The 25,650-nt window shown below is 40.3% G+C and overlaps 1 protein-coding gene across 5 annotated transcripts in view; it reads right to left on the minus strand.

The window, feature by feature from the left end:
- LOC148041731 (uncharacterized) overlaps nt 1–25,650 on the minus strand; it is a 277,578-nt gene that overhangs the window by 49,114 nt on the left and 202,814 nt on the right. For all 5 annotated transcript variants that reach the window (XM_087681817.1, XM_087681809.1, XM_087681833.1 and 2 more), the window contains 7 exons: nt 23,490–23,546; nt 23,298–23,406; nt 23,111–23,212; nt 22,949–23,013; nt 21,679–21,782; nt 21,515–21,579; nt 15,983–16,037 (listed from right to left, as the gene is read on the minus strand). In XM_087681817.1, coding sequence (XP_087537943.1) covers nt 15,983–16,037; nt 21,515–21,579; nt 21,679–21,782; nt 22,949–23,013; nt 23,111–23,212; nt 23,298–23,406; nt 23,490–23,546 — 557 coding nt within the window. The remainder of the gene's footprint in view (nt 1–15,982; nt 16,038–21,514; nt 21,580–21,678; nt 21,783–22,948; nt 23,014–23,110; nt 23,213–23,297; nt 23,407–23,489; nt 23,547–25,650) is intronic.

Below are 25,650 nucleotides of genomic sequence, written 5' to 3' on the forward strand. Positions count from 1 at the left end.
CAGTAGTAGTAACTTGTGTGGAGAACTCTCCCCAAGAAAGTTGTCACCTCTATCCCAAGGTATGGCTATACTTTGACCTCAAATGATAATTGAAGAGAAGAGGTTGCCTCATCTTCTCTTCAACTACGGTTGGGAGGCTAGATGATACAAATCTCTAGGATCATATGTGGCAAGCTATGAATATGATCTCAAATCCCCTCTCTCACAAATGAAGGAATCACAAAACCAACCATGGAAACAATGTTTCATACACTGACAAAGAACCCGAGATACAAAACCTATGGGCGTAAAACCCGAGATTGGAATGTCTCTCCAAGGTCAAGTAGATATGGGAAGACATCCCACAAAATAAATGAAACACTATATTAGGAGATGTTGACTATGCTCCATGCTGAAATGAGTATCATGAGGAAGGAAATGGAAAGTGATATACAAAAGTGGGTTTGAGCTGAAATGGAGGAACCAAAAAAAGAGATACAACAAACACAGGATGCACACATGGCATAGAAAGACTCAATGATATCTAGCCTAAAAAAAGAACTAGAGGAATGCAAAAAGAAATTGGATGCACAAAAGGAACTACAAATCAAACCGGAGCTGCAAAAAGAAATGGATGTTTTAAAAAAGGATATGCATACCTATGCAAGTGTGATGGAAGGCATCCAAAAGAAAATGGAGAATGTTGAGAATGCTGTCAAAGAAAGTGTAGAATGGATAGATGTGGCAAAAAGGAACAAAGGAATGCATGGCAACAAAGTGGAAGTTATGAATGCCACCTTGGAAGAAGAGGTAAAAAGATGGGCATGCACACTCCACGTAAGAGTGGTTGGAATAGATGAAAAAGCTCCCCAATTGAAGATGCTACAGCTCTTGCCACCAAAATTAGGGCTACAAATGTACCCATCATTGGGGCTTGGCGAGTTGGGAAAAACCATACAAAAACAAAAGTTCTCACCTTGAAGTTTGGAGACTTGAAAAGAAGAGAGCCTTCCTCTCCAAGCGGATCTCTCTCAAAGGAGAAAAGATCTACCTACATGAAGACCTTACCCGAACCTAGATAGTCCACAGGAGGAAAAACATGCAACATATTCTAGAGGCATGAAAAAGTAGGTAAATGAGCTGTCCACAAAGATGGAAGAGTCAGTATCATAGAGAAAAGGACAACATGACGGTGCATGGCCTATGAGACACTAAAGTTTGCATTGTGGAATTGCAATAGCTCCCTTAAGATAGATGCAGGTTATTTTGAGGATACTTTCAAAGAAGATAGACATTGCTATGTATATTGAGATACACTGATGTAAAGACAACTGCCTACTTGATGTATATGGATATAGATGGGAAAGTGCATATTGTGCTCAGCCTAGGAGGCTTGGAGGGATGAGGGGATCAGGTGTGGCAATTCTATTTAAAGAAGAGCTCTGAGATGCAGTCTAAGTGGTACATAGAGATGCAGAGGCAAGATACATTTGGATTAGGTTATGTACAAATAGAACCCGAGACATATATATTGCCATATGCTACTTTCCCCCTTGCATAGGAGGCATCCCCGTATACACCACTATATGAGGACAAAATGAGTTTTATGAGTATTGGGGATGTTTTACTAGCAGAAACTTTAATGCACACACAAGAAGCAACCAATTTGCTTTCTTTGACACTAGCAATGAGCTGTTCAAAGATATTGCATTAGATGAAGTGGATTAGTTAGATGAGGCCAATATAGAGAGATAATAGAATATGGAACACACCTATTGGCATTGGGAAGTACACATGGTTTGGCCATCCTTAATGGGCTACCAGATTGGTTAGGATCTAATGGTGTCACATGCTGGAATAATAAGAAAGGGTCAAGCACAACGGACTACTTGATTGGATCACCCGACTCACTACCTGACATAAAAAGCTTTGAAATCTCAAACAAACCAATCTGATTAGCAACAGACCATACTATTGTAGCTTTCACAATGCAATATGAGCATATCCTTGAGATACAGTCACACATACCAAAATTACCATGCTATGATTTTGTGGAAGCGACCTCACACATACTACACTGCTATGCAAGATGCATAAAGGGAGCTAGACACACGGGCCTCTTTGGATGAGTTTACAAGGAAACTGGCCGAGATAATACATACTTCAGCAGCCTATGCTTTCCCACACACTACACCGTCAGATAAGCCTCCACCAGGTAATGTGCCATTGAATGGCTGGTATGATGATGAGTGCAAAGAGACACGAGCACGTTTTCAGCGAGAGTTGGCACTTGCATATGTATACACAAGCACGCATGCACACTCTTCAAACGATTGGTACGCAAAAAGAAGCGCGAATACCTGAGCAAACTAGAAACAAAAATGTATTCCGTGTTCTTGGGGCAAGGCAGCAAGAGAGCATGGAAAAGGATGCATGAGACATGCCATCTATACAAATTACTAGATTGGATGATTGGCATAAATATGCTTGCGCACTTTATGATGTTCCTGGCCAAGAGCCTATGCCACTCCCCTCAACCTCAAGACCAACAAATTTCAGATTTTTCATAGGAAAAAAAGTGAGGAATGCCATATGGAAACTGAAAAATGGGAAAGCTCAACATCATGATGGTTTAGTAGTAGAACACTTCATGCATGCTTGTGATATCTTGGCACTAGCATTGGCTCACATCTTTAATAGGGCAATCTGTGAGGGATTTTCAACCAATTGGTCAGACCATACTATTGTGCTGCTCTTTAAGAGTAGAGACCTTGCGCTACTTAGTAACTATCGAACAATCATGATTGGACACATGCTGGCCAAAATATATGTGAAACAAGCATTGAGTGAATGGGCTGAGATGTATGGCCTGAGATCAAAAGGCCATGCTACCTTCAAGAGGGGATATATAACTCTAGACCATATCTTTACATTGAGAGCAATCATCGAAGAAGGCAAGGTGTCATGAGAATATGTATTTTTGAAACCTCACTTAGCATGTGGTTTAATTTTTAATCACATGATTAAGTAAATGTTGCACATGTGAGGTGCAACTGGGATTAGAGTAAATTTACGGGCCCAAGACCTGAGAAAATCACGGGATATCAAAGGCAAAAGCTGCTATAAGTTATATTGCACAAGAACTTAGTGGTATCTAGTGTCAATTGTTGGCCTAGGTCATTCATTTGGCCATAAGTGTCAGTTGGTGACACTAGAGATGTAGTGTTTAATGGTACCTAACGCTGATCTAATGATCAAAGATGACACATAAAGACCCGGAAGTGGAAGATGCCTAGCCAATTTAATTATTGGCCAATTAGATTTTTTTTTTGGACACTGAAATAATTATTAGAATAATTTTCAATTATTAAAGGCTGAAAATTAATATTTAATGATGGATAATGCTGGAAAAACCATTTGGCAAGGTTGTCACTTGGCAAACTTGCTTATACAGGCTGGTAAAAGACTGAAGAAGAGGAAAAACGAGAGGATTCTTGCTATAGCAAATGTGGGAGAGCTGTGAGCAGCCATGGCTAGCTTATTTTCAGCCATTGCAACCAGCCACAAGTGAGTTTTGAGGAGGCGATTACATCCACGAACAAGGTGACAGTTGATTTGGATGTCTCAGTTGTAGGAGATAGCATTTAATGCTGTTGTGGCTAGGCAACAGTTGCATTTGATTGATTTTCAGTCATTCTTCACGACAAAACTTTGAATTTTCTCTCTCATCTTCCAGCCATTTCACAGCCTTGCTTTGAATATCTCAACATTTGGACCCTTAAAGGATAAGAAATTGCAAATTTCTATGTTGTAAACCCTAATTTATAGCAGAAATTAGGATTTAGCAGTAATCTCGGGAAGCATGCCAGAAATTGGAAGCTCCAAGACTTGGATTTTTCAGGGTTGAAGAGCTCAATGAAATACTAGTACCAGAGCACATTTTGGCACACAGAGAGGAAGATCTAGGGTAAGGGTTCGAGAAGGTACTTGGTGAAGTTTCAGAATTATTCACCAATGGATGCCAAATGGATGGAGGAGGATGACTTGGCAGACCATCCTCAGTTGTTGCAACTTTACCTCGATGCTTTCTAATTAGAGCCGACGGGCTCAATCAAGTTCAGTAGAGCAGAGGTCCAGAGTATTACTTGATGCTCGTGAGGGAGCTAGCATCTCCGCTCCTCAGTAATGGACAACTCTAGAAGTAGTGGATCTCGAATGTATTCAGCATACATTCAAGGTACTGTAGCTGAACAGTATGTTTGCCAAGAGATCACTATTCAGTGTACTAGTCACTATGTTTGGTATGCAGATCGGTATGGTTTTCACTATAGCTCTGAAACTGTACATTTGCATCCATTATACTCGGTGTGTAATCAGTTAGACTTGGTATGGCATTGGTTATGCTTGGTGTAGCATCAGTTAATGATCATCAGGGGCTGATTATCGAATGTTGGTTTTCAGCGTATGATCATTAATATTTAGTGGTATTCAGCTGGATTTGTTGGCAGCAACATGTCTTATGATGCCATTGATGTTTCAGCCATGGTTTATGCTTGGTTTTCGCTATACTATGGTTTGGTTTTGCTAGATGAGTTGAGCTCATGAGAAATGGACATGTCACATGATAATCTGGCAATGTTTTTGAGATTCTTTGTGAGTCTTATGGTATGTTATGTTGGCTGGTAATTTTCAGCATATGTTGGGCATATGGAATGGTTGAATAGCAGTGCGCAATGTTGTGTCGACTATGATGCCCTATGGAAATTCTAGTGTAGTACTTTACTTTTGATGCATTTGGCAATGCAATCGAGGACAATTGCAAGGATTTCAAGGGGGAGGGTTGTCATGAGGACATGTATTTTTGAAACCTCACTTAACATATGGATTAATTTTTAATCACATGATTAAGTAAATGTTGTGTTGCACATGTGATGTGTAACTAGGGTTAGAGTAAATTTACGAGCTCAGGACCTGAGAAAATCACAAGATGTCAAAGGTAAAAGTTGCTATAAGTTATGTTGCACAGGTACTTGGTGGTATCTGGTATCAATTGTTTGGTCTAGGTCATTCATTTGGCCATAAGTGTCAGTTGGTGACACTAGAGATGTGGTGTTTAATGGTATTTAACACCAATCTAATGGTCAAAGATGGCATAGAGACATAGTATCCCAAAACGCCATTTCGGCAGTGCTGAAACGGACTAGAACGGAAATAGCAGACCGTGGTTTTGCAATCCTGCGGCCCGTTTCGAAGCTGGTTATCCAACACCGGATCGCGATTCCAGTCGTTCTCCTTTCTGACTCACGTGCGCGGCACACTCTAGGAACTCTCGCCTCCTCCTCCTCCTCGGACCTCCAGCTCCCGTCTCCTCTTCCTCTTTCTCTTCATTTTCCTCTTCTTCCTCTTTCTCTTCCTCTTCCCCTTCCCCTTCCCCTTCCCCTTCCCCTTCTCCTTCTCCTTTCTTCTTTCTTCTTTCTTCTTTCTTCTTCTTTCTTCTTCTCCTTTAATCCATTACCTAGGTCCTAAAGGCTAATCATATCATGGCGCTGGACTCATATTGGAGGCACGTCACTCCAATCAAGGGATATGAGGGCTTCAGCGGATCAAAGAAGTGGCGGTGCAACTATTGTGGATTGGAGAAATCGAGGAGTATAACGCGCGTGAAAGACCATTTGGCATGTGTTCCTAACAAAGACATCAGGCCTTGTGCAAATGTGCTAGCAGAAGTAACAGTAAGTCTCCATCTTTGGCGCCGAAAGCGTATGGGTATTGAGCTAGAAGAGGATGAATCCTCTCATCCAATACCACATCGGGCTAATGAAGCACAAGTGGGGCAAAGAGAGGCTAGTGGGCCTAGTGGCGCTAGCCAAATTGGAGGTGTCAGTGGCCCATAAAAGAGAAATGCATCCATATCCGTATCAGGTCTAAGTGCAAAAAGGAACCCATTGCCATCTTCTAGTGGTGGTGGGCAAAAGAGCTCCTTGCATAGTGCAAGTGTCCATGTAGGACTTCAGAGGCAGGCAATTGTGGAGGCAACTAGGGAACTCACACGCTTATTTATTCGGTGTGCTATCCCTTTCAATGTGGCCACTACACATCAATGGAAGAAGACACTAGTAAGCCGCATAGGGTGTGAGTGGGAAGGCCCACCACAGATGCATTATGCACACGGGAGCTTCGAAATGAGAAAGCATCCATAGAGGCTCAATTGGAGCCCTTGAAGGAGATATGGGTGAAATATGGATGCACAATATTATGTGATGGATGGTCAGATATGTGCCAAAGAAATGTTTACAATGTTTTGGTATATTCATGTAAAGGCACCATGTTCATTAAGGCCATCGATGTTCATGTAAAGGCACCATGTTCATTAAGGCCATCGATGCCTCTACCTCAAGTCTTACCATCACAGGAGCTTTCATTTGGGAGCACATGCGACAGGTCATCATAGACGTAGGAGTCCAAAATGTGGTGCAGGTGGTGACAGATAATGAAAACAATTGTGTGTCTATGGAACGTATGCTTGAGGAGTTTCCTAGCATAGTATGGATTTCATATGCATCCCATCGCCTTGACTTGCTTATTGAAGATGTTGGGCAAATATCTTGGGTGGATGATATTTTCAAGACGGTAATAAGCACGGTAAGATTTGTGAAGAAGAGGGCATCCGTTACAAGCATGTTTTGAGCCAATAGCAGACTTCAGCTATTGAAGCCCTCCACTACTAGATTTGCTTATATGTTTATTGTATTGGAGAGGTTGATACAAGTCCGTCCAAATTTGATACGGGACCATTGCATGCCAGGAATGGCTCACATGGAGTGAGAGAGAGTCTCCAAAGGCTCTTGCTTTTAGGCACAATATTTTAAATGAGAGTTGGTGGGTTGAGGCAGAGGCATTGGTGAAAAGTCTCACTCCTATTTACATTGTATTGTGCATCAATGATATGGAGGGGAGTACTTTGGGACTTCTATATGAGTATATGGATAAAATTGGCAAGTCCTTGCTTCGCAACAATTTTTTATCCTAAGACAAGTAAGTTTTTGTTTAACTTTTACATATGTAATTATTTGGTATTAACGACTCCTTGATGATTGATCATTATTCTAACTTCTAAGTTTTTAACTTATTTTATCTATAGGGTTGATGAGATTCGTGCACTGTGGAATGCACAATGGGATTGGTTCCATAAACCAATCAATGCTGTTGCACATATCTTACATCCCTTTGGCATAGCGCGGAGCAGTACACTAGCGAGGAGTTAGAGAGCTTCATGGAGTACATGAGGCGCCTCACAGGGGATGATATAGATATGATGAGAAGAGCAGAGGATGATTTGCTTGCATTCCGTAATCATTCTCTTTATTTTGGCCTAGGCTTTGAGAGACACAGCTTCAGCCTGTCTCTTGGTGGGAGAAATGCGGCAATTGTGCTTCTACTTTGTATGTGTCTGGTGACTTTTATATTTTGAATCTTGATTATCTAATGCATTATGCAACCTAGGTAAAAAGTTCTATAATCTATTGCCCACTCAAATGTTGATTTTGCAATATGCATATTAGGAGTTGCCAATTACTTAACCTCAATCTCTTAAATTTGAATAGAAACGCATTGCCATTTGGGTTCTCTCACAAGATTGTAGTTCAGGGTTTGCTGAGAGGAACTGGAGCACATGAGTTCTCTTCTACACCAAAAAGAGAAATAAGCTCACAACTGCCCACAACTAGAGTGTTTAGTGTTTTGCCATTGCAATCTCCAACTTCTTGAGAGAATTGCTTTGTCCCCTCAGCCTTCGCACATAAATTCATAATGATTAGTATTATGTATAATTAACTTTTTAACCTTGAGTCCTTGACACTTGACATTGCTAATTTGCTTAGAAGTTGGATTGTAAATTGTAATATGCATGAACATTGAACATATTGAATCTCCTCTCATAGGATATATCTTTGTCTCGTTCACCCTTACAGGTGAATGTTGACAAGATTAATATAGAGAAGGTGCATGACAATCCGCAGATACCATAGGAGGAGCGGGATATCTACTCCATGCTCTATGAGGAGCCATCGGCACCGGTGCATGAGACTCGTGCACAGAGGAGGGTTAGAGTGAGGGCCACACGTGGTCGTGCATCACAGGCAGAGTCAGAACTAGAGTCTGAGGATGAGGCTGAGGCTGCTTCATCAACTTCTCAATCAGGGTCCTCGGAGTCGGATGAGGAGATGGTGCACACTTCCTCAGAGTCCAAATGAGTCCTGAGTCATAACTTATGATATACATGAGTCAATTTAGCAGTGCAAAGGTTCAGACTAGAGTTGCCAGTTGTTCATTGATGTTGATACTTATAGCCTCATTGGACTTTGGAGTTTTGACAGATTATTCACATGACATAGTTACATGTATCATTGTATCTTGATCCCACTTATTATGCATCTTGATTCTTGTTCCATTGTTCTTGATGCTAGTCTTCACTACTCTTTAGATCATAGATTATTCATGAGTCATAAATTCTAATTCATTTTGTTGCCTTAAGTTTTGAAAATTGAGTCTTAATTGTGTTAAGCTCTCTTAAGTTTCAACCATTGAGTCCTCAGTCTTGACTCCTTAATCTTCACTCGTGAGTCGTGATTCGTGACTCATGAAATGTGTAATGAATCATGATTTCAATCATATGAGATAAAGACTTTTGTATGAAATTTGGGTACATGTTGTAGGCATTGATATATTTACATACGCACATAATATTGTATTTTTTTTAGTGTACAATCCGAAACGCCATTTCCCTCTTTCCAAAATTTGGCCAAAACTCTGAAACTCCAGTTTTTCTCGTTTTCGTTTCCCCCGTTTTCAAAACTCCCTTGTACTATGCACATAGAGACTCGGGAGTGGAAGATGCCTAGCCAATTTAATTATTGGCTTGTCAAATTATTTTTCTGGGCACCGAAATAATTATTAGATTAATTTTCAGTAATTAAAGGCTGAAAATTAATATTTAATGATGGATCATGTTGGAAAAACCATTTGGGAAGGCTGCCACTTGGCAAACTTGCCCATATAGGCTGGTAAAAGGTTAAAGAAGAGGAAAAATGAGAGGATTCTTGCTGTAGCAAATGTGGGAGAGCTGTGAGCAGTCATAGCCAGTCTATTTTCAGCCATTGTAGCCAACCACGAGTGAGTTTTGAGGGGGCGATTGCAGATTCCAACCATCCACAGCTGGGCAATTGCATCCAGGTACAAGGTGATAGCTGATTTGGATGTCTCAGCTATAGGCAACAACATTCAGTGCTGTTGTGGCTGGGCAGCAGTTGTATTTGACTGATTTTCAGTCATTCTTCGCAACAAAACTCTGAATTTTCTCTCTCTACAGCTTTCTTCCTCATCTCCCAGCCATTTCATAGCCTTCATAGTTGTCAAGTACGAAAAATACGATATGGTACGGTACGATAAAATACGGTACTAATTGGTACCTTATGATTTTATAAGATATGGTACGATATTAGTACGAAAAAAAAAGATGATTAAAAAAAAAAAAACATAAAACATTAAATGATAGATCATAGAATACATGTTTAAAGTGGAACTAGCCATTTCATTACAAAATAAGATGAATACATGAGGGTGACCATCGCGGTCGCATGGGCTACGCAAAATATGCGATACAACTACAGTCTACAGTCTAGTATATCTGATACAAAAAAAAAAGACAGACCTATGTCATATGAATCTATGATGAGGCATCACTATCATCATCATCATCATCATCATCATCATCATAACCATCTGAGTGCTCATCAAGAGAGTCTAAAGATGACTCCTCAGCATCCGATGATGAGACACACTCATACTCATCCTCACTGATGAGGTTAGCATCATTATCAAATCATGGCTCCCTAGGTGGCGGTTGTGTAGGCAAGGGGGGGATGTCATCATGAGGCATAGGATGTGAGCTACTAGAGCCCCGCCTTACATATGTCTGCAAGTCACTCGAACCACCCATCCTCGATGATGGAGGGTGTTGAATGACCATGCCCTTGCTACCACCTACTCGAACTCCTTGCCCACGAGCACGCTGACTGCAAGTGTCAGGAGTATCTATTGCTATAAGCTCTCTATAGAGCTCTGCGAAAATCATCTCCTCCTCCTCATCCACCTCCTTATGTATACTCGGAAGAGTGTCGCCCATCAACTTAAATGTATCAACATTCACCTACACAATGCAGTGATGCATGTAAGATTGATCATTGATCATTGTAAATGCTAAAGTCTAAATTGTAAAGAATAAAGTTTAAACTTCAAAGTTCAAAGTTTAAAAGTTAAAACAACAAATTTTAAATGTTATGGTTAAGTGTTTAAACTTTACTTGATTTGGACTACCTATGCTCAGCATAGCCCTCATCATGCGTAAGTTAGTGCGGCAATAGACTAGCCGCTCTAACTGTCGTGTGCTAAGCCGATTACGAATCTTTGTGTGAATGTTAGGCACTCTAGTTTCTCTTACATGCACCCGAAGAGCAATCCTAGGCAAGGCCCCTTATGGCTAAGGGCTGAAGGGTCTCTAGTGTGTATCCAAAGTTTTGCCACCAAAATAAAGGCTTCACAAGTGACTCTCTCCTCCAACAAGTGGGAGAAGCAAAAGCCACATGCCCTCTCTGATCTGCATAGCATCCTAGCTCCTCTAGCACTACATTGTGGTCATCCACAGGGACCACACGAGTTAAATAAGCAAGCTGGTCTGAATGCAACTCTCTATCATCCATGACCGCTGGCGACTTGTAGGCCGGATGTACCAATGCAGCAAAACCATGGATGGGCTTATGCATCCATGCCCATCTCCTCTCTGCTATCTATAAAACATGTGCACGCTATGTCTTTGTGATCACTGTACAAGCACGTGCCTCCGCCAATGCCGTTCTAAAGAAGTGAATGAGAAGGCCCATGGTGGACCCCTCACAATCACTCATACGTAACACCCTATAAAAGGGAGTCACGACAATGATAACGGCACGGACTTTTTGACAAAACTGCTCATTAAGGCACAGCGCTGTATGGCTTTGGCCTCCTCTGTCTCATGCTCATCCCACTCATTCCATAGAGTGGACACCACTGTCTGGTGCAAGGCGGACTACACCTCATAAAGGCGCTCCAGCAACAACCACATGTAAGCAAAGCGAGTTGAAGAAGGCTTCTTCAACTCTAGTGTGCTATGCTCACGATACATCGCAAGCAACTTTACCTTTACTATGAAGAATGTGACAATTGATGTAGCTTTGCGGACCACCCTCTTGACCCACTTGAGCTTCCCAATGTCCTCCATGAGCAAGTCTAAACAATGACTTGCACATGGAGTCCACACAATCGTAGGAAACTCCGCCTCAAGCAAACGGCCCATGCACTCACAATTCAATGCATTGTCGATAACAACTTGCACCACATTTGAGGGGCCCACCTACAACCACAATTTACAAATTACAAGTTATGTATAAATCAAATTTTAATCATGAATCATGATATTATCATAATGAAAGAAAGTGAAACAAATTTAAAACGCAAATTGCAATCTATATCTCAATGATAGCTTGTCGAATGTGGCAGTAGATGAAAGGCTGAGAAATTGCAAATTTCTCTGTTGTAAACCCTAATTTAGGAGCAATCTCGGGAAGCATGCCAAAAATTGGAAGCTCCAAGACTTGGATTTTTCCGGGCTGAAGGTGAAATTTAGCTGAATTCTAGTGGAGGACTAGCCAGCGATTGAATTTGAGGCATTTCCATCGTCTATGAAGTGGGTGAAGGCCAATTAAGTGCCCAAATCAAGGGGCAAAATAGATTGAAAACTTTCTAGTCACTTTGGATAGCAAGGGGAGTTTGGATTGTGAAGGGGATCAAGAGAATCCCATTCTAAATCAACTTCTTCTTCAATAATGCTAATGAAATACCGAAAGGGGCGCCAATTTTTGGGCCAATCTGGTGTGCATTGTCCAAGATCAGCAGGTAAATTTGTATTTTCAGATTTACATTTATTGTTTGCTGCTGTAATTAAGTTGTAATCAGGGATTTACCACCCATCCATGAAAGGAAGGCTAGTTTCACAAGGCATTCAAGAAAAAGATCTATTACTGTTTTGTGGACTTTCGCAAGGCCTTTGACATAGTGCCGTGTGCTAGACTTATGAGAAGAATGCAAGACATCATTGTGCCTATTGAGATACAATGGAGTATCTATGCCTTGTATGAGATAGTGACAAGCAGAGTACGCACACTTGAGGGCATCTCTGATACAGTCAATAGTACCATTGGGGTGAAACAAGGTTGCCTACTTTCACCAACACTATTTGGGCTGTATATAGATGAAATTTCAAAATACGTGGACAGAACTAGTGGGGCCGGAGCCAGCCTAGCTGGAGTATTGATATCATTACTGCTTTATGTAGACGATATTGTACTTATATCTAGCTTGCCCAAGGGACTAAATAGACACCTGGATGCATTATCAACTTTTTGTACATAGACTATGGGAGCTTCCCCAAGATAGATACCCATGGTTAGCCCTGCTTCTAGATGGCTAGCAGCAGTAGATGGTGACAGACATTGTTGGTATGCTTAGATGAGTACATGGATGAGTTTACATGGGCTGTAGATTGACAGACTACCCCCCTTTGACTATAGCCTAGATTGCCCTACACTTGACCTAAGCCGATCAAAGCTGAATCATGTCATCAAAGCAGACATATTGAGGTTACATATGGAAAAGAATTGGATCGGACCCCCCTCTCCCCATGGCACGAGGATGGCACACTACCAGACCCACTTTCTTCAAGTATCTGAGGATGGTTTCATCACCCGACCCAGTTACATGGATACACAGCTACCTCATGCATTGCACACAGACAGAGGAACGCATATGTCCACTATGTGATAGAGAGCCAAAGATAGAGAAGCACTACATCTACTGATGCACGGTATATTATGATATACGAGGCAGATGCCACTGTCTGTATTGAGAGGGTTTTGGACCCTTAAGATGAATCATGCAATTTGAGGATCAAAGATGCTTGGGTTTTCCCCTCTTGGAGCTCCAGAGACATAGAGCAACTATTCTAGGAGGCCCCCACAGCTCGGCTCACATAGACAAAGAGCTGTCATTGACTTTTTCACTACTACACGATTGAGTATGGCATATACCACTACTACTGCCACACAGTCTATAGGAGTACATCATTGGACCTCATCTTTTGTAGGTGTCCCTTTGGATAGAGAAGTGGCACTCAGCCGGTCTAGGTGCCCACGTCCACCCGGACAAAGGCCTAGACATCCACACCACAAACAAATTAGAGCCATCATTGAGCGCCACAAGAGACAGATGCCGAGAAGCCTCAGCCATGCAGAGATACATCTCCTTAGAGGACAGATATCTCATTGATGGAGAGTTTCCTTTTTCTACTTTTACTTTAAGATCATCGACATGTTTTCTTTTTATAGGGCACTATTTCACTTTTCGGTCTTATAGACATGTTTTTCATATTTTCTCATTCCAAATGAGAAACACACCATCATTGTATGTATTGCTTTGGCCTCATAGGCCACATTGCCCTTTAGAGACATTAATATACTCTTTCTTTCTTTCTTTCTCTCACCTTGATCTGTTGGATGATCTAGTGTATGTTAGGCTGCAAGAGTCCTCCAAAAAAAAAGAGAAAAAACCAAGAACCAATTAGCTTCAACAATAACATGGCAGTTGCAGCTCTCTTCCTAAGCCAATTGAGTTTGGGAAGTGTGATTAAGCTGTGGTATGTGAGTCTGGAGTCTCAGCTTGATAGCTTTTGCTAAGACCATTATGTATATACTTTATGTGAAACTTTTAGTTTGATAATAACATATTGAAAACTTGAACATTTTGACACTCACCCATATGGCAAATACCTAGGGCGTTTTTCTGAAAGGTAGCACTTGAGATCATGAGTTTTTCCCGCCAAATATTTCAATTTTCGAATCATGCTTCTTATGAGATTCTATAGGTTCATCAAAGCTTTTTTGAGCCATTCTATTTAGTAACCACATCATTTACAGTCCTAACAATTTTATAATAACTACCAATACTCATAACCATTGATTTTCTCAAAGAGAAAAAGTAGTTACAAATTTCTAAAACTTTTTTAGTAAGGAAAACAAGTTGCTACCTGATTTTTTATGCATAACAATTCTTTTTGTGGATCAGAAAAACCTCACTCTTTTCCTGTAATATGCACATTATTGGCAGCACCAAGTTGGAATAGAGCTCAATGCCCCCTTACTAGGTAGAGGTCCGAGTTTAAACTAGAATGGCTATAAGGTGTTGACTAAACAGTTAGGCAACAGCTTATTTAGGCATGTAAAGTTCAAACATCATGGATATAAAAAGAGTTACATGGCTATAAGAGTCATGCATTACACAAGAGTGAGAGTGAGAAGAGGTAGAGGAAGAGCTAGATGTAGATGAAGTGGAAGAGTGAGAGGGAGAGGGTGACTCAAGAGGAAGAGGTGACTGTTAGAGGTAAAACCTTGATTCTTTAAGACGCAGATGCAGAGAAGGAAGATGAACTTTGAAGTGTGAGTTCAAATGCTGGGAGACTCTTGTAAAAAAATGGCTGAAGTAGACCGCTGAGTGAGAAGTGGGAAACAGCTTGATTCAAATTCCCCTCTAAAACATGGAAGAAAAATACTGGAAATATGCAAGAAAATGGTTTAGAAGTGACTGCTGTTCATGCACTGATCGGTCAGATTTTTTTGCAACGGGGGCATTGTATGGGAAGCGTATAAATCATAGGGTATGACCATACGCTACACATCACACGGCTTCATCCCATACATGGACAGATGTGCAGCCAGAGTTGGAGAATAGACAGGAGTTAGTATGATGTGGTGTAACATTAGCATTTGAACCTGGAGAAAAAACTTGCAGCAGAAAAGTTTTCTGATGGAGAAACAGCTGAACCTTTTGTTACAATGATAAAAGATTTCAAGAAATAAGCACAAATAAGGTGCTTGTGGGAAGCCGCCAAACATTGATGCCATTCTGCTAAGCTTAACTCCAATAGCACCTAAGACTTCATCGTGTGTAGTCAGGAACATATAGCTTTGATGCATGGAAGGTAGTCAGATATAAATCATACTATGTGTCCAGTATGCAAATTTAGTATGATACCGAATATAGACAAAAATTTATTGGATAAAATAGTGTTTCATATGGTCATTGAAATATACACAGAAGTCAATCTGTTAAATATAAACTTTAGACTTACTACTTTCAACATGATGACCCATGATACAAAACTAAATAGAGTGACAAGGTGAGTGATGATAAAGGTAGATGGGAGTTCCAAATAGAGAAAATAAAGGAAGAGGAGGTGGTAAAGTTTGATAGTGAGGTGGATGAAAGCCAGAGAGAAGAGGTAGAGGAAGAGGAGGTGGTAAGAGAGGCATGGGTAGAGGTAGTTGAAGAGGAAGAGAAAGAGGAGGAAGAAGGAGAGGAAAAGCCAGAAGCTTGAGGGAGAAGAGATGAGTGTGAGAAAAAATAGCTAGAAAAGTGTCATAAAAATGGCCAAAAAACTGGTAGGAATGCACTTTTTAGAAGCTCAAATGTTCAAAAACTGGACTGCTTTTTGAACCATCTGGACTGTACAGATCGTACAGGTCTGACCAGACTGGATCCATCCACAGAATGCAGCCATGGATGAATGGAGCTGAAAACCCATTCGAGCCCTAGCTACTTCACAGAAAAATGTCAATCCACTCAATTATATGCCTTCCAAAATCCAAATAAAAGATTTTAAAGAGCTTTTTGCCTAAGTGTCGCTACCAATATGGGCATTAATGAAATTAATGCCCATCAAGGAAAATGTTAATGACCAAGCGTCCACACTTCATAGAGTGATCACAAAAGATTTTCGATATCCACACAATGCTTATAAGTTACAACAGTATGCTTCCTATTTTAGAATACCCTTATCTCAAAGAATAGGTCTACATACCAATGGCAAGAGCAACTGGACTGATTTTGTGTTGATGAGCAATGTTTACATATGCCTGCAGCTCAATGAACAAAATCAAATTAAGTATTGTATAGTAATACGTTTATCAATTTTCAAATTTCAATTGTAAAGCTGCTTTGGAAAAGATCCAAAAAAGGGTGTACAAAGATATTTGAAAAAAATATTTGAATTACCAAACCCCCTCAAGAAAAAAAAAATCCGAAAGGCATTTCTAGCTCATAAACGCTATAATACAACCATCACAATTTGAGAAGGTCAAACGAGACAAATAGGAAAGTAGAATTCAGCTAATTTAGAAAAAATAATTTAATTAATAAATCTCTTCCGCACAAAGTATCCCCAAGGCATTTCTAACTCATAAATGCTGTAATACAATCTTGCAATATTCTAGCAGGTCAAATAAGACATTCAGGAAAGTAGCATCCAGCTAATCTTAAGTTCCATTTTTTTCAATTAGGTTACATGTGTGTTCTTGAGGCGTTGGCATTATCACAGCACAACCATTTTTATCAGTTGCTGTCAATTATCAAGTCCTTTCTTTTTTGCAGCACATCCACATAATCAACATTAGTTGTTTAAATTTACTATCAAGTCCTTTCTTTTTTGCAGTCTGACATTCCCCATCTGCCTCAACCTGCACTTCCCTTTGTCACCAACTCCTTTTTGTGGTTTTTATTTTTCTTTTTTCCTTGGTGCTTATTTCTCAAGATATGCCATGCCTGATATTGATGCATTGCATCAGAAACTTGATGCAATGCATCAAGATGCTCACCCAATTTGACAAATTACATGCAAATTGCATCATATCATCACAATATGCTACTTTGTGATGCAAACTGCAATTATTCCTTCAAAATTGGAAGCAAATTAAGATGACCATATCAAGCCACTAAGATGACACTAAAGACTAGCACTATATTCTATCACTAAAATCACTTAGTAAGGCCACCCTGTGGCCCTAGATGGTGAAGAGATGATGAGCAAATAAACGGAAGCAAATGGAGACGACTATTTTGCATAACTAAAAGGAAGGGAATAATGCACCTCAAAACACTGGATGATGCTCAAGAGATATTAAGCATGGTAAATGGAGAAACTAAGAGATTTATCTATTGCAGAAGGGGATCAGGCTCCAAACTCAAAAAAGGGCACCTTGCCTCTCCCATACTATCCTCCGTGAACTTCCTTTGGAGTTCTAATAGATTTCTGAGTGAATGAGGTAAACCTAGTTGTCTTTGGTGCATTCTTATGAGGGATTCCTCTACTGCTCAATTGCTTGTCTGCCTTCCAAATGAGCCATATGCTACTATGCTGCTGATCTCCCATTCCTGGAACAGGTCACTTATGAAAAATCCAGAGAGGCAGTTAAGGTTGTGGAGTCTTTTGAACTCTATCACATTGTTGCATCCATGATCATCAAATCCCAAGGCTGGTTAAGAAGTGAACAATTTTGCAATTATCTCCCTGAGTCATTATTCCCTCCTCTACTAGTAAAAGACCATCTTTAAAGTCCTTTGCCAACCTCCTCAGGGCAGAGTCCTAAAAGAACTTTCTCCAAGTCTCCAGATGGCATCTGTATCTACAGCAAGTTGAAGGACTATTCCCTCCTCTACACCTGAAAGACCATCCTTAAAGTTATTTGCCAACCTCCTCAGTGCAGAGTCCCAAAAGAACTTTCTCTGAGTCTCCAGAAGGCATCTCTATCTACAGTAAGTGGGAGGAAGGTCGTCCTTCATGAGCCAAGTGCCTATGAATCAGTGGTCCTTTGTTATCCAAGGTCTAGAGTCTCTCCACCAAAATGTCTGAATAAGGGGAGATCCTCGCTCCTCCAAATGCACACAGTAGTAGGTATATATCTGGTCTTAGGCTCTTAAGGGACATTCAAAATAAATTTAGTACCATTGGACAAGAGATACAAGGAACCAATCAAACGCATAAAGAGTGATGGAAGCCTTCTAGGAAAGTGATGCTCTTTGTTGCTTACCCACCAAGGAACCTCTATAAACTCCTTTCTTCTCCTTGAGCCAAGCGCCATTGAAACATAATATGCTTAGAAATGGTGCACTTATCCCAATTTGAGTAGTTGTCACGTATGAAAGGTATTATACCATACGGTATGATAAAATACAGTATCAAATGGTATCTTAAGAATTTATAAAGTATGGTACAATATAAAACAAAAGAAAAACAATAACTCAATTATTTTGGACTATGGGCCATAGAACACATGTTTAAATAGCAATGCCATTAGAGTATGTAAGATGAATTCATGGGGGTAACAAATCAAAATCTGTATGGCATATGCCACATTTGCAACATGCACTACAACTTACAAAAATGTAGATGGGAGGTGGATACATCATACATCAATGATCATACAAAAGGGGTAGTTTGTACTAAAAAGGGGCATTTTTTCATACTAAAATGGGACAAGAAAAAAAGAGACAGTTTTTTTGTGCTAAATAGTATGGATATGTATGGTATCATACCAAATTTGTCTATACCGCATATTGATGCAACTATGATCCTAAGACGCCTTCACTATTGCAATTGTCTTCCATCTATGGACTTGCATCATTACTTTGTCTTGCAATGTAAATCACAGCATTGCTCGTGTGAAGATATGCTAGGGCTTGCACTAAGGAAACACAACATGTATGACCAAGACTGAAACACAAAGATTCACACACAGATGAGCAAGACTCAAACCCTAAATGCAAAACACAAAACACAAAAACTCAAAATCCAAAGACAAAGAGAAGAAAATCTAAAGAGTGCTGAATAATGAAGGGCAGCAAGGTGGTCACCATAACACAACAGTCGGAGGTTGAAATCTGGTAAATGCAGCACTGTACCACCAGAGAAGGCTGAAAGCTGATCACCTGAAACAGAGAACTATCAAGCAACAACAAGAGAGGTATTTACTGATGTAGATGGCTTGTTGGATAGCAAAAACATAGGTACTATAGTAGTCGCCTAATGGGAGAGATGGCAACAGCTTGTCACCTAGCACCAGATGCTGAAAATGTAGGCTTATCAGGTGCTATGGTGACGCAGCAAATGAAGACCTCCAAACAGTAGGGCGATGGCTGAAAACAGGCTGCCTAGGGCTGGATAGTGATGGGCTGCCATCAGTGATGGTTGGACAGCAGATGGTAAGTGGCTGATGCTTGAAATCTACATGGTAGAGTGAGAAACCTGCACAAAAGGATAAGGCTGAATGGTGGGCAGCCCATCTATTTATAGATGTTGAAGGATACCCCAAAAAATTATGGTTATGGGGGACCACTGAAACTCTCTCAAACCATGCACCGAATTTGCGTTTTTCATTAATTAAGTGTGCTTTGGGCTGTTTAAAAATGCTAATCAGCTGTAAAGCATGTTTTAGCTCAACAGTTTGTGTATGCTGCCCCTTAACTCTATCCTTGATTCTCTTTGCATGTCCATTAAGTGTCAACAGAGGTTTATTTTATTTTTCTAAAGGGCATGATTGTCTCCAAAAAATGTAATATTAAATAAAAACATGATTTACCTCTTGTATGCTTCCCTGATCAAAATGCAGCCTTGGATGAACTCACCTGATAGAAACCTAGCCTAGGATTGCTCACCTGATGGACATGATATGTGCAGATGCTAAAATGATACATTTTGTGCTGCAGCACCTCCTCCAATGGACCTCATGTGATGTCCTCAATAAAGAAAAGTATAGCTCTGTGTGACTGAGGCTGTGTATCTTTGAGGTCAAGAGGCATTTAGCTACCCACTTAACAAGTTTTAGATCTAGAATTTGCAAATGGAATTGCTGTTTAGCGATACGGGGACAACACTAAAACCACAAGATTTCCAGCAGCCAAGGAGAATTTATCAGTTTCAGGAACATTCATTAACTAGCGTAAGTCTTGTGGGCTTAGGGTCAGCCCAACTTTGACTTAATGCCAGTGGATGAGTTTCAATGGATTCCAAGAAGGACAATATAAGATATCTTGGCTGCCACATTGAAATTGATATCACAGCAAACAATAGACTGCACCCTTGATCCTGACTTGCACAGCACAAGCAAGTTGTTGCATTGCAGTTCAGGAAATCTTCTTTGATAGGAAGAGTACTAGTGGCAAACAAAGACTCTGCAGTATACCACCAGTTGTTAGCAGTTCTCTCAATCTTGTTGGTCAAGTGGTGACTTATCATGGAGTTCACATTTGTGGAGACGGGGCGCCAGCAAAGACCGTGTTGGCTTGATCAGTGATTATTCAAGCCCAATTGATCCCTTTGATTCTCAGACTTGAGACTGGCCCAAAAAGAGGGAAGGATTTGGGCATTGCCAATCATTCTAGCCAGGGCAAACAATTACTCTGCAAAGTTGTAGTTAAAAACTTCTCCCAAGCAAATTTCAGCAATCTTTTTGTTTCAAAGAAAAGAAACTTTTATTAAGAACACCTTGAGAAAAGCCCTGGAGGTAAAATACAAAGCACAAAGTGAGACCTATGAAGGACTCCTAAGGGCCGAGGAAGGGTGGCACAAGCTGAAGACAGGCTGGGGGATTTTACACAGGGCTGAGGAGGAGTAGCACAGGGCTATTAAGACAGGCAGCTCTGGTTGAGATCAGGTAGCAGTAGGCTGAGGAAAGAGGCAAAGGCTGAAAGAAGTAGGTGCAAGGCTGAGGGGCAGCGCATGGAGGCTGCACAATGTTGGAGGCAGTGCAAGGCCTGGCTGAGGGAGCAGGCAATGGAGTTAGGCTGGAGGCCAGCAGTTGGAGTTCACAGTTGAATTTGAAGAGCACATGCATTGCATTGAGAGCATTTGCATTCAATTCTCTATGAGGAAAGTGGCAATATATTAAGGATGGGCATCCAATGCCTCCTTCTGGACATCACAGCTTGGCTTCAAGTCTGCCTAACCAAACTGTTAACACAGCTTAAGGGCTCATTATAAGCTTACTGCCCTGCAAGTTTGGAAGGCAGAAGTAATCAGGCATCTAAAGGCACACAAATCTATGAAGCCCAAACCATTAATACCATTTGGAATCATATCTTTCACCACATGTAGCCAGATACATAGAGATTCAATAACGACACAAGCAAAGAGGAATAGGCATCAACAAGACTTAAGACAAAGAAGTATTCATTTCTTTTACTACTTGTATGACATCATGATGTTTGTCTTTAGTTGAGAATTTGTTGCATTAAGTAAAGGATTCTGGGAAATTTTTACAGATTCTGTTTTGCTTTCCATAGATGCTTATTTGCTAGTTAGGCATTGATCAAAAAAGCATGCAGAACCAATTCAAGGATTTTTTTTACAAATACTGTTTTCTTTTTCCATGCTTGCTTGTTCACTGGACATTGGTCAGCTAAGCTTACAGATCAGCTTTTGAGGCTATACAACAATTCACACAGGGGCCAGTGTTCAAGAGGAACCTTTCATTAACCAAAGGACCAGCTTGGGTCCATACAATAAATTATAGAACATGATAATCTGGAACCGATTAAATCTAGTGAACTTGTGTATGACCTTCACTGCTGGTATTACATTTGGCTTGTTAAGATCGTAGCGACATTCTGCCTCAGCATAACGACCTGGAAATAAGCACCAAATAACAAGAAATCCTATGCCTAAATTAGTATATCGTCTCATCTATACAAACAAAGATAATGGCATTGAAGAGTTCATGGTACCTCTATATAAGTTCAATCTGGCACCACATGGTCCTCTGTTGGAAGCAATGTACTTCCCAGAAAGAAGTCCCATAGCCAAAGGACTGTAAGGCAGTAGCGCCACCCTGCATTTGTTAAACATTTATATTCACATCCAAAGAAGAATGGATTTCGTATATATCATAGTGTGATTCCACATACTGCATCATGTTGCTTAACCCAGCTACAAGTCTTAGGTACAAAAACTCGATATGATGAAGATGCAAAAGGCCAAAGATTTGTGCAAACCTTCACTAATGCCCAACCATATAACCCTCTTGGAAGCCAAAAATATAAGTTTTCCTATTATTTATCTAACTATCCACTCCAAAATATCATAAATATGTGAAGCTGTTATCTTGGGATTTTTAAAGCCTATGGCTTTCTGTGAAAGTCACTCAAAACAAAACTTAGTAATCTTTGAGTTCTAATGTTTTCAACTGGACCCCTTGAAAAGATGCCATGTCATAATGCATACAATAGATGATGATTGAGCCTAAACATTTGTCAATGTCAGTTGTATACTTGACCCACCAGTTGTAAGGCATTTTGGCAACTTTTGATTTGGGTATTGCATAAGAATCTGAGGTCAGCCTTAAAGTATGGCCTAAGTAGTAGAAATGGTTCAAAGTTTGAAACCAAGCCCATCTGCACTTACCTCCCATCTGCATCTGGGAACCTCGAAGGTTAGTGCAGGCTTTATATTGCCCTGTCTACTCCATTTATGGGCTAGGCTGATTCAATTATCACTCTGTACGAGTATACTGCATAGGTTGGTCACTTCCTTTCTATGATGCTTGCTTATGGCCTATTAACCCCAGCCAATATATGGAACATCTTCGCAATCTGCATCCACCAATCCCCTTGACACTTTGTTTTGTTGTTATTTTCAGCTGCTATCATTATGGTCTGGATTTCCAAGCAGGTCCAAGGAAGTGGACTTTGATAAACGAAAGGACTTCCTGTGTATCATAGGCTTCACAAACCTAGCTATCTGCCCTTTCCAATGCAGAGCCTGCCTTTTCTTCTACTTTGCTTTCTGTATAGTTATGGGAACTTCTATTGTGTGCTCTCACATTCCATTCTCCCAATAAGTTCAATTATTTCTTCGGGCATTCAAAGTTGCTTACAACATGATTTTATTGTTTATGTGCTACTTAAAGCAGGCAATTAATTTCAATAAACTTTTGACCTCATGTGTTCAAGTATTAACATAGTTGATTAGAGATTTAAAAGATCAATAAGTACAAACCTTTTTTCATGACAGCATTCCGCCAAGCCTGAATCAAATGTGCGACAGAGAAGATTGTATGAATTCTGTTAAAAATCAATTTCTCCACCAGGTTTAAGTTTTCAATGCAAGTACTTGATTTTAGAATCAGCAAAGCTCACAATAACCACCAAGCAAACTTACTTGTATGGTAATAACACGAGCAAAATGAGGAACTGCATCAGCTAAACGGCAAAATTCCATCACACCATATGGAGTCTCATTGCTGAGGCCAATATATCTCACCTGAAATTGCCATTAAGATGTTCAGACTCATGCTATATGATTTTTGAAATGCAGTAAGGTTGGTGAAGAGACAATGAGTACCAACCTTCCCTGAGATAACGGCATCACTTAATGCTTCCAGTTGCTCCTCGATAGGTATGGAAGAATATTTGTAACTAGGGTCATAGTCAACGTCTCCAAACATAGGCACATAGCTACAAGACAATCACCATTAATATCCAGCAAGTGATTATACATTTCAGACTGAAAAACAGACATTTTCAACTTAAATGTCTACCGGTCAGGCCAATGGACTTGGTAGAGGTCAATATAGTCCGTCTGTAATCGTCTCAAGCTGCATTATACAATAAGCATTAGTACTTTGAAATCATATTAAAAAAATCATCTAAACATATGCAGCTAGCAATGCACAGGCCAAAAGCTGCAGCATGCAGAAACCCCCCCTAATTACTAATTTTTTGGACTAGTCAAAAATTTAGGATGCACAAATACATATTTGTAACCTTTTCTTCCATGAATGTGTGTGTGTTGCTTTTGTATTGGTTTGAAAAATGGCTAATCCAAATCCTCAACAAATCTAAACTCAAATTTTGTTTGTTGAAGATTAACCATTTAATGTTGAATTCCAAATAAGTAAACAAAGATTAAAAATGCAAGCACATTCAGCTCATATTTTAAGAGGAGAGAAAATAATTGTAATTTCTCTTGACTGTGCAGAGACATTAAATCAGCATAAACGAAACATAAATGAGTGTTTGAGCTAGATCACTAGCCTATTAAGACATCTAAAATGTTGTATTGAAGATTCACCATTTGATGTTGGACTCTTTCAACACACAAGCACAAGAATGCAAGTGTAGCTAGCTCATTTGTGATGAGAGAAACATGATTGTGTGGTGTGTTTGCTCACTTCACAGACATGTACATCAGCATGAAAGAAATATGACCTCACATTTAAACTAGAGAACCAACCTATTTTGACCCCAACTGAATCCCAGAGCCTGGAAAAACTACAGAAATAGCAGATACAGAAAACCCTAACCCAAGAATGCATCAGAGAAACAGATCAGACGTGCAGGACAACTCACCACCCAATCATGATGAACTCAAGGCACCCTCACTGCTCCATGAGGTACAGTGTCAGGCAGTTTTCTCCAAGCCCTGCAAGCTATCCAATGCTACCCTAGTATCTGGGCCCCACTTATGCCCCTATTGCATCTATTGGGTTCGGTGTCTTGAACCTACAATCGTACTATAGCTCATCCATGCCAGGCATGCACATGACCTGCTCCCTTCCTTTAAAACCTCACTCTTAAGCTCACAACTCTCGGTAGTAGCACCTAAAAACGTCACTAATGGTCAAAACCAATGGACTTGAGGACCCACCCACAAAGCATCATTTGTAGGAAAGGTATCACATGGATAACTCTAGTTTGAAAATGACATTAAAAGTAAGCGATAAATGTCCCTAAGGACATCTTCACAGTCAAATTTGACTAAAAATCTGCTCTGGAAGAAACCCCACAAAAGTGATCTATAAAAACCTAAATCTGTAATTGACTTTAAAAACGAAATGCATGTATCAATAGCCACTTCCAAACATAGTTGAGGGAAACTTTGGAACAGGAATGGGGATGGGAAACAGGAATTTTCAAAGGGGTCAAAACAGGAATGATAACGCCACATCATCACAAGAAGACGAGGATTACATGATATCTTAGTATATAAGATTTAGAGACTTACTTTAAAAACTTAAATTTATCAATATGCAAGGACTTACAATTATAAATTGGAAGATGTTAACGAAACTATAAGCTGGAACGAGTTATAAGTTGTGTTTAGATTCTCTGTTGGCCATAATTGATAGTCATAAGTGTCAGTCTTGATTTATGGACTGTAGTTGGAACCAAATCGTGGCCACAATCCTCATTTTAGTTGTTCTTTCTCAATGTTCATATTGTTGGGTATTTGACTCACGCCTCACTTACGCCTACGCTCATATGGGAGTGTCGGTGTTCAGTAGGACACTGGGGCACTTTTTACTCTCAGTAGGAGAGGTTTTTTCCCCCAGACTTATGGTCTTATTGTCGTATGTACTTATGTGCTTATGTTACACACATTTGGGCACTTAGTGTGTGTCGGGTGTGAGCACCCCCTACAACCCTAAGGTTTGAGGGTTGTACTTTGTACTTTCTGGTTACACTCATTCAGTCTATTCTTTTGGGTGTCGTGCTTCAACTCTGTCTCTCACTCTCACACTGTCTACTAAATCCCAGCTGCACCTCGATCCTTCCATCTCACATTTGGTATCAGAGCACAGCTCTGAACTCAGCTTCTGCCTGCAGTGTGCAAGTCTGCAGTCTGCAGCCCACGCCAGTTCTGCTACAGGCCGCCGGCGCACAGCTCCACGCAACCTGTCTCCAGCACAACGTCAGTCT

Source organism: Lygodium microphyllum, chromosome 1, assembly GCF_053477565.2.
Source record: "Lygodium microphyllum isolate KBCC chromosome 1, Lygodium_microphyllum_v1.1.10, whole genome shotgun sequence".
Lineage (NCBI taxonomy): Eukaryota > Viridiplantae > Streptophyta > Polypodiopsida > Schizaeales > Lygodiaceae > Lygodium > Lygodium microphyllum.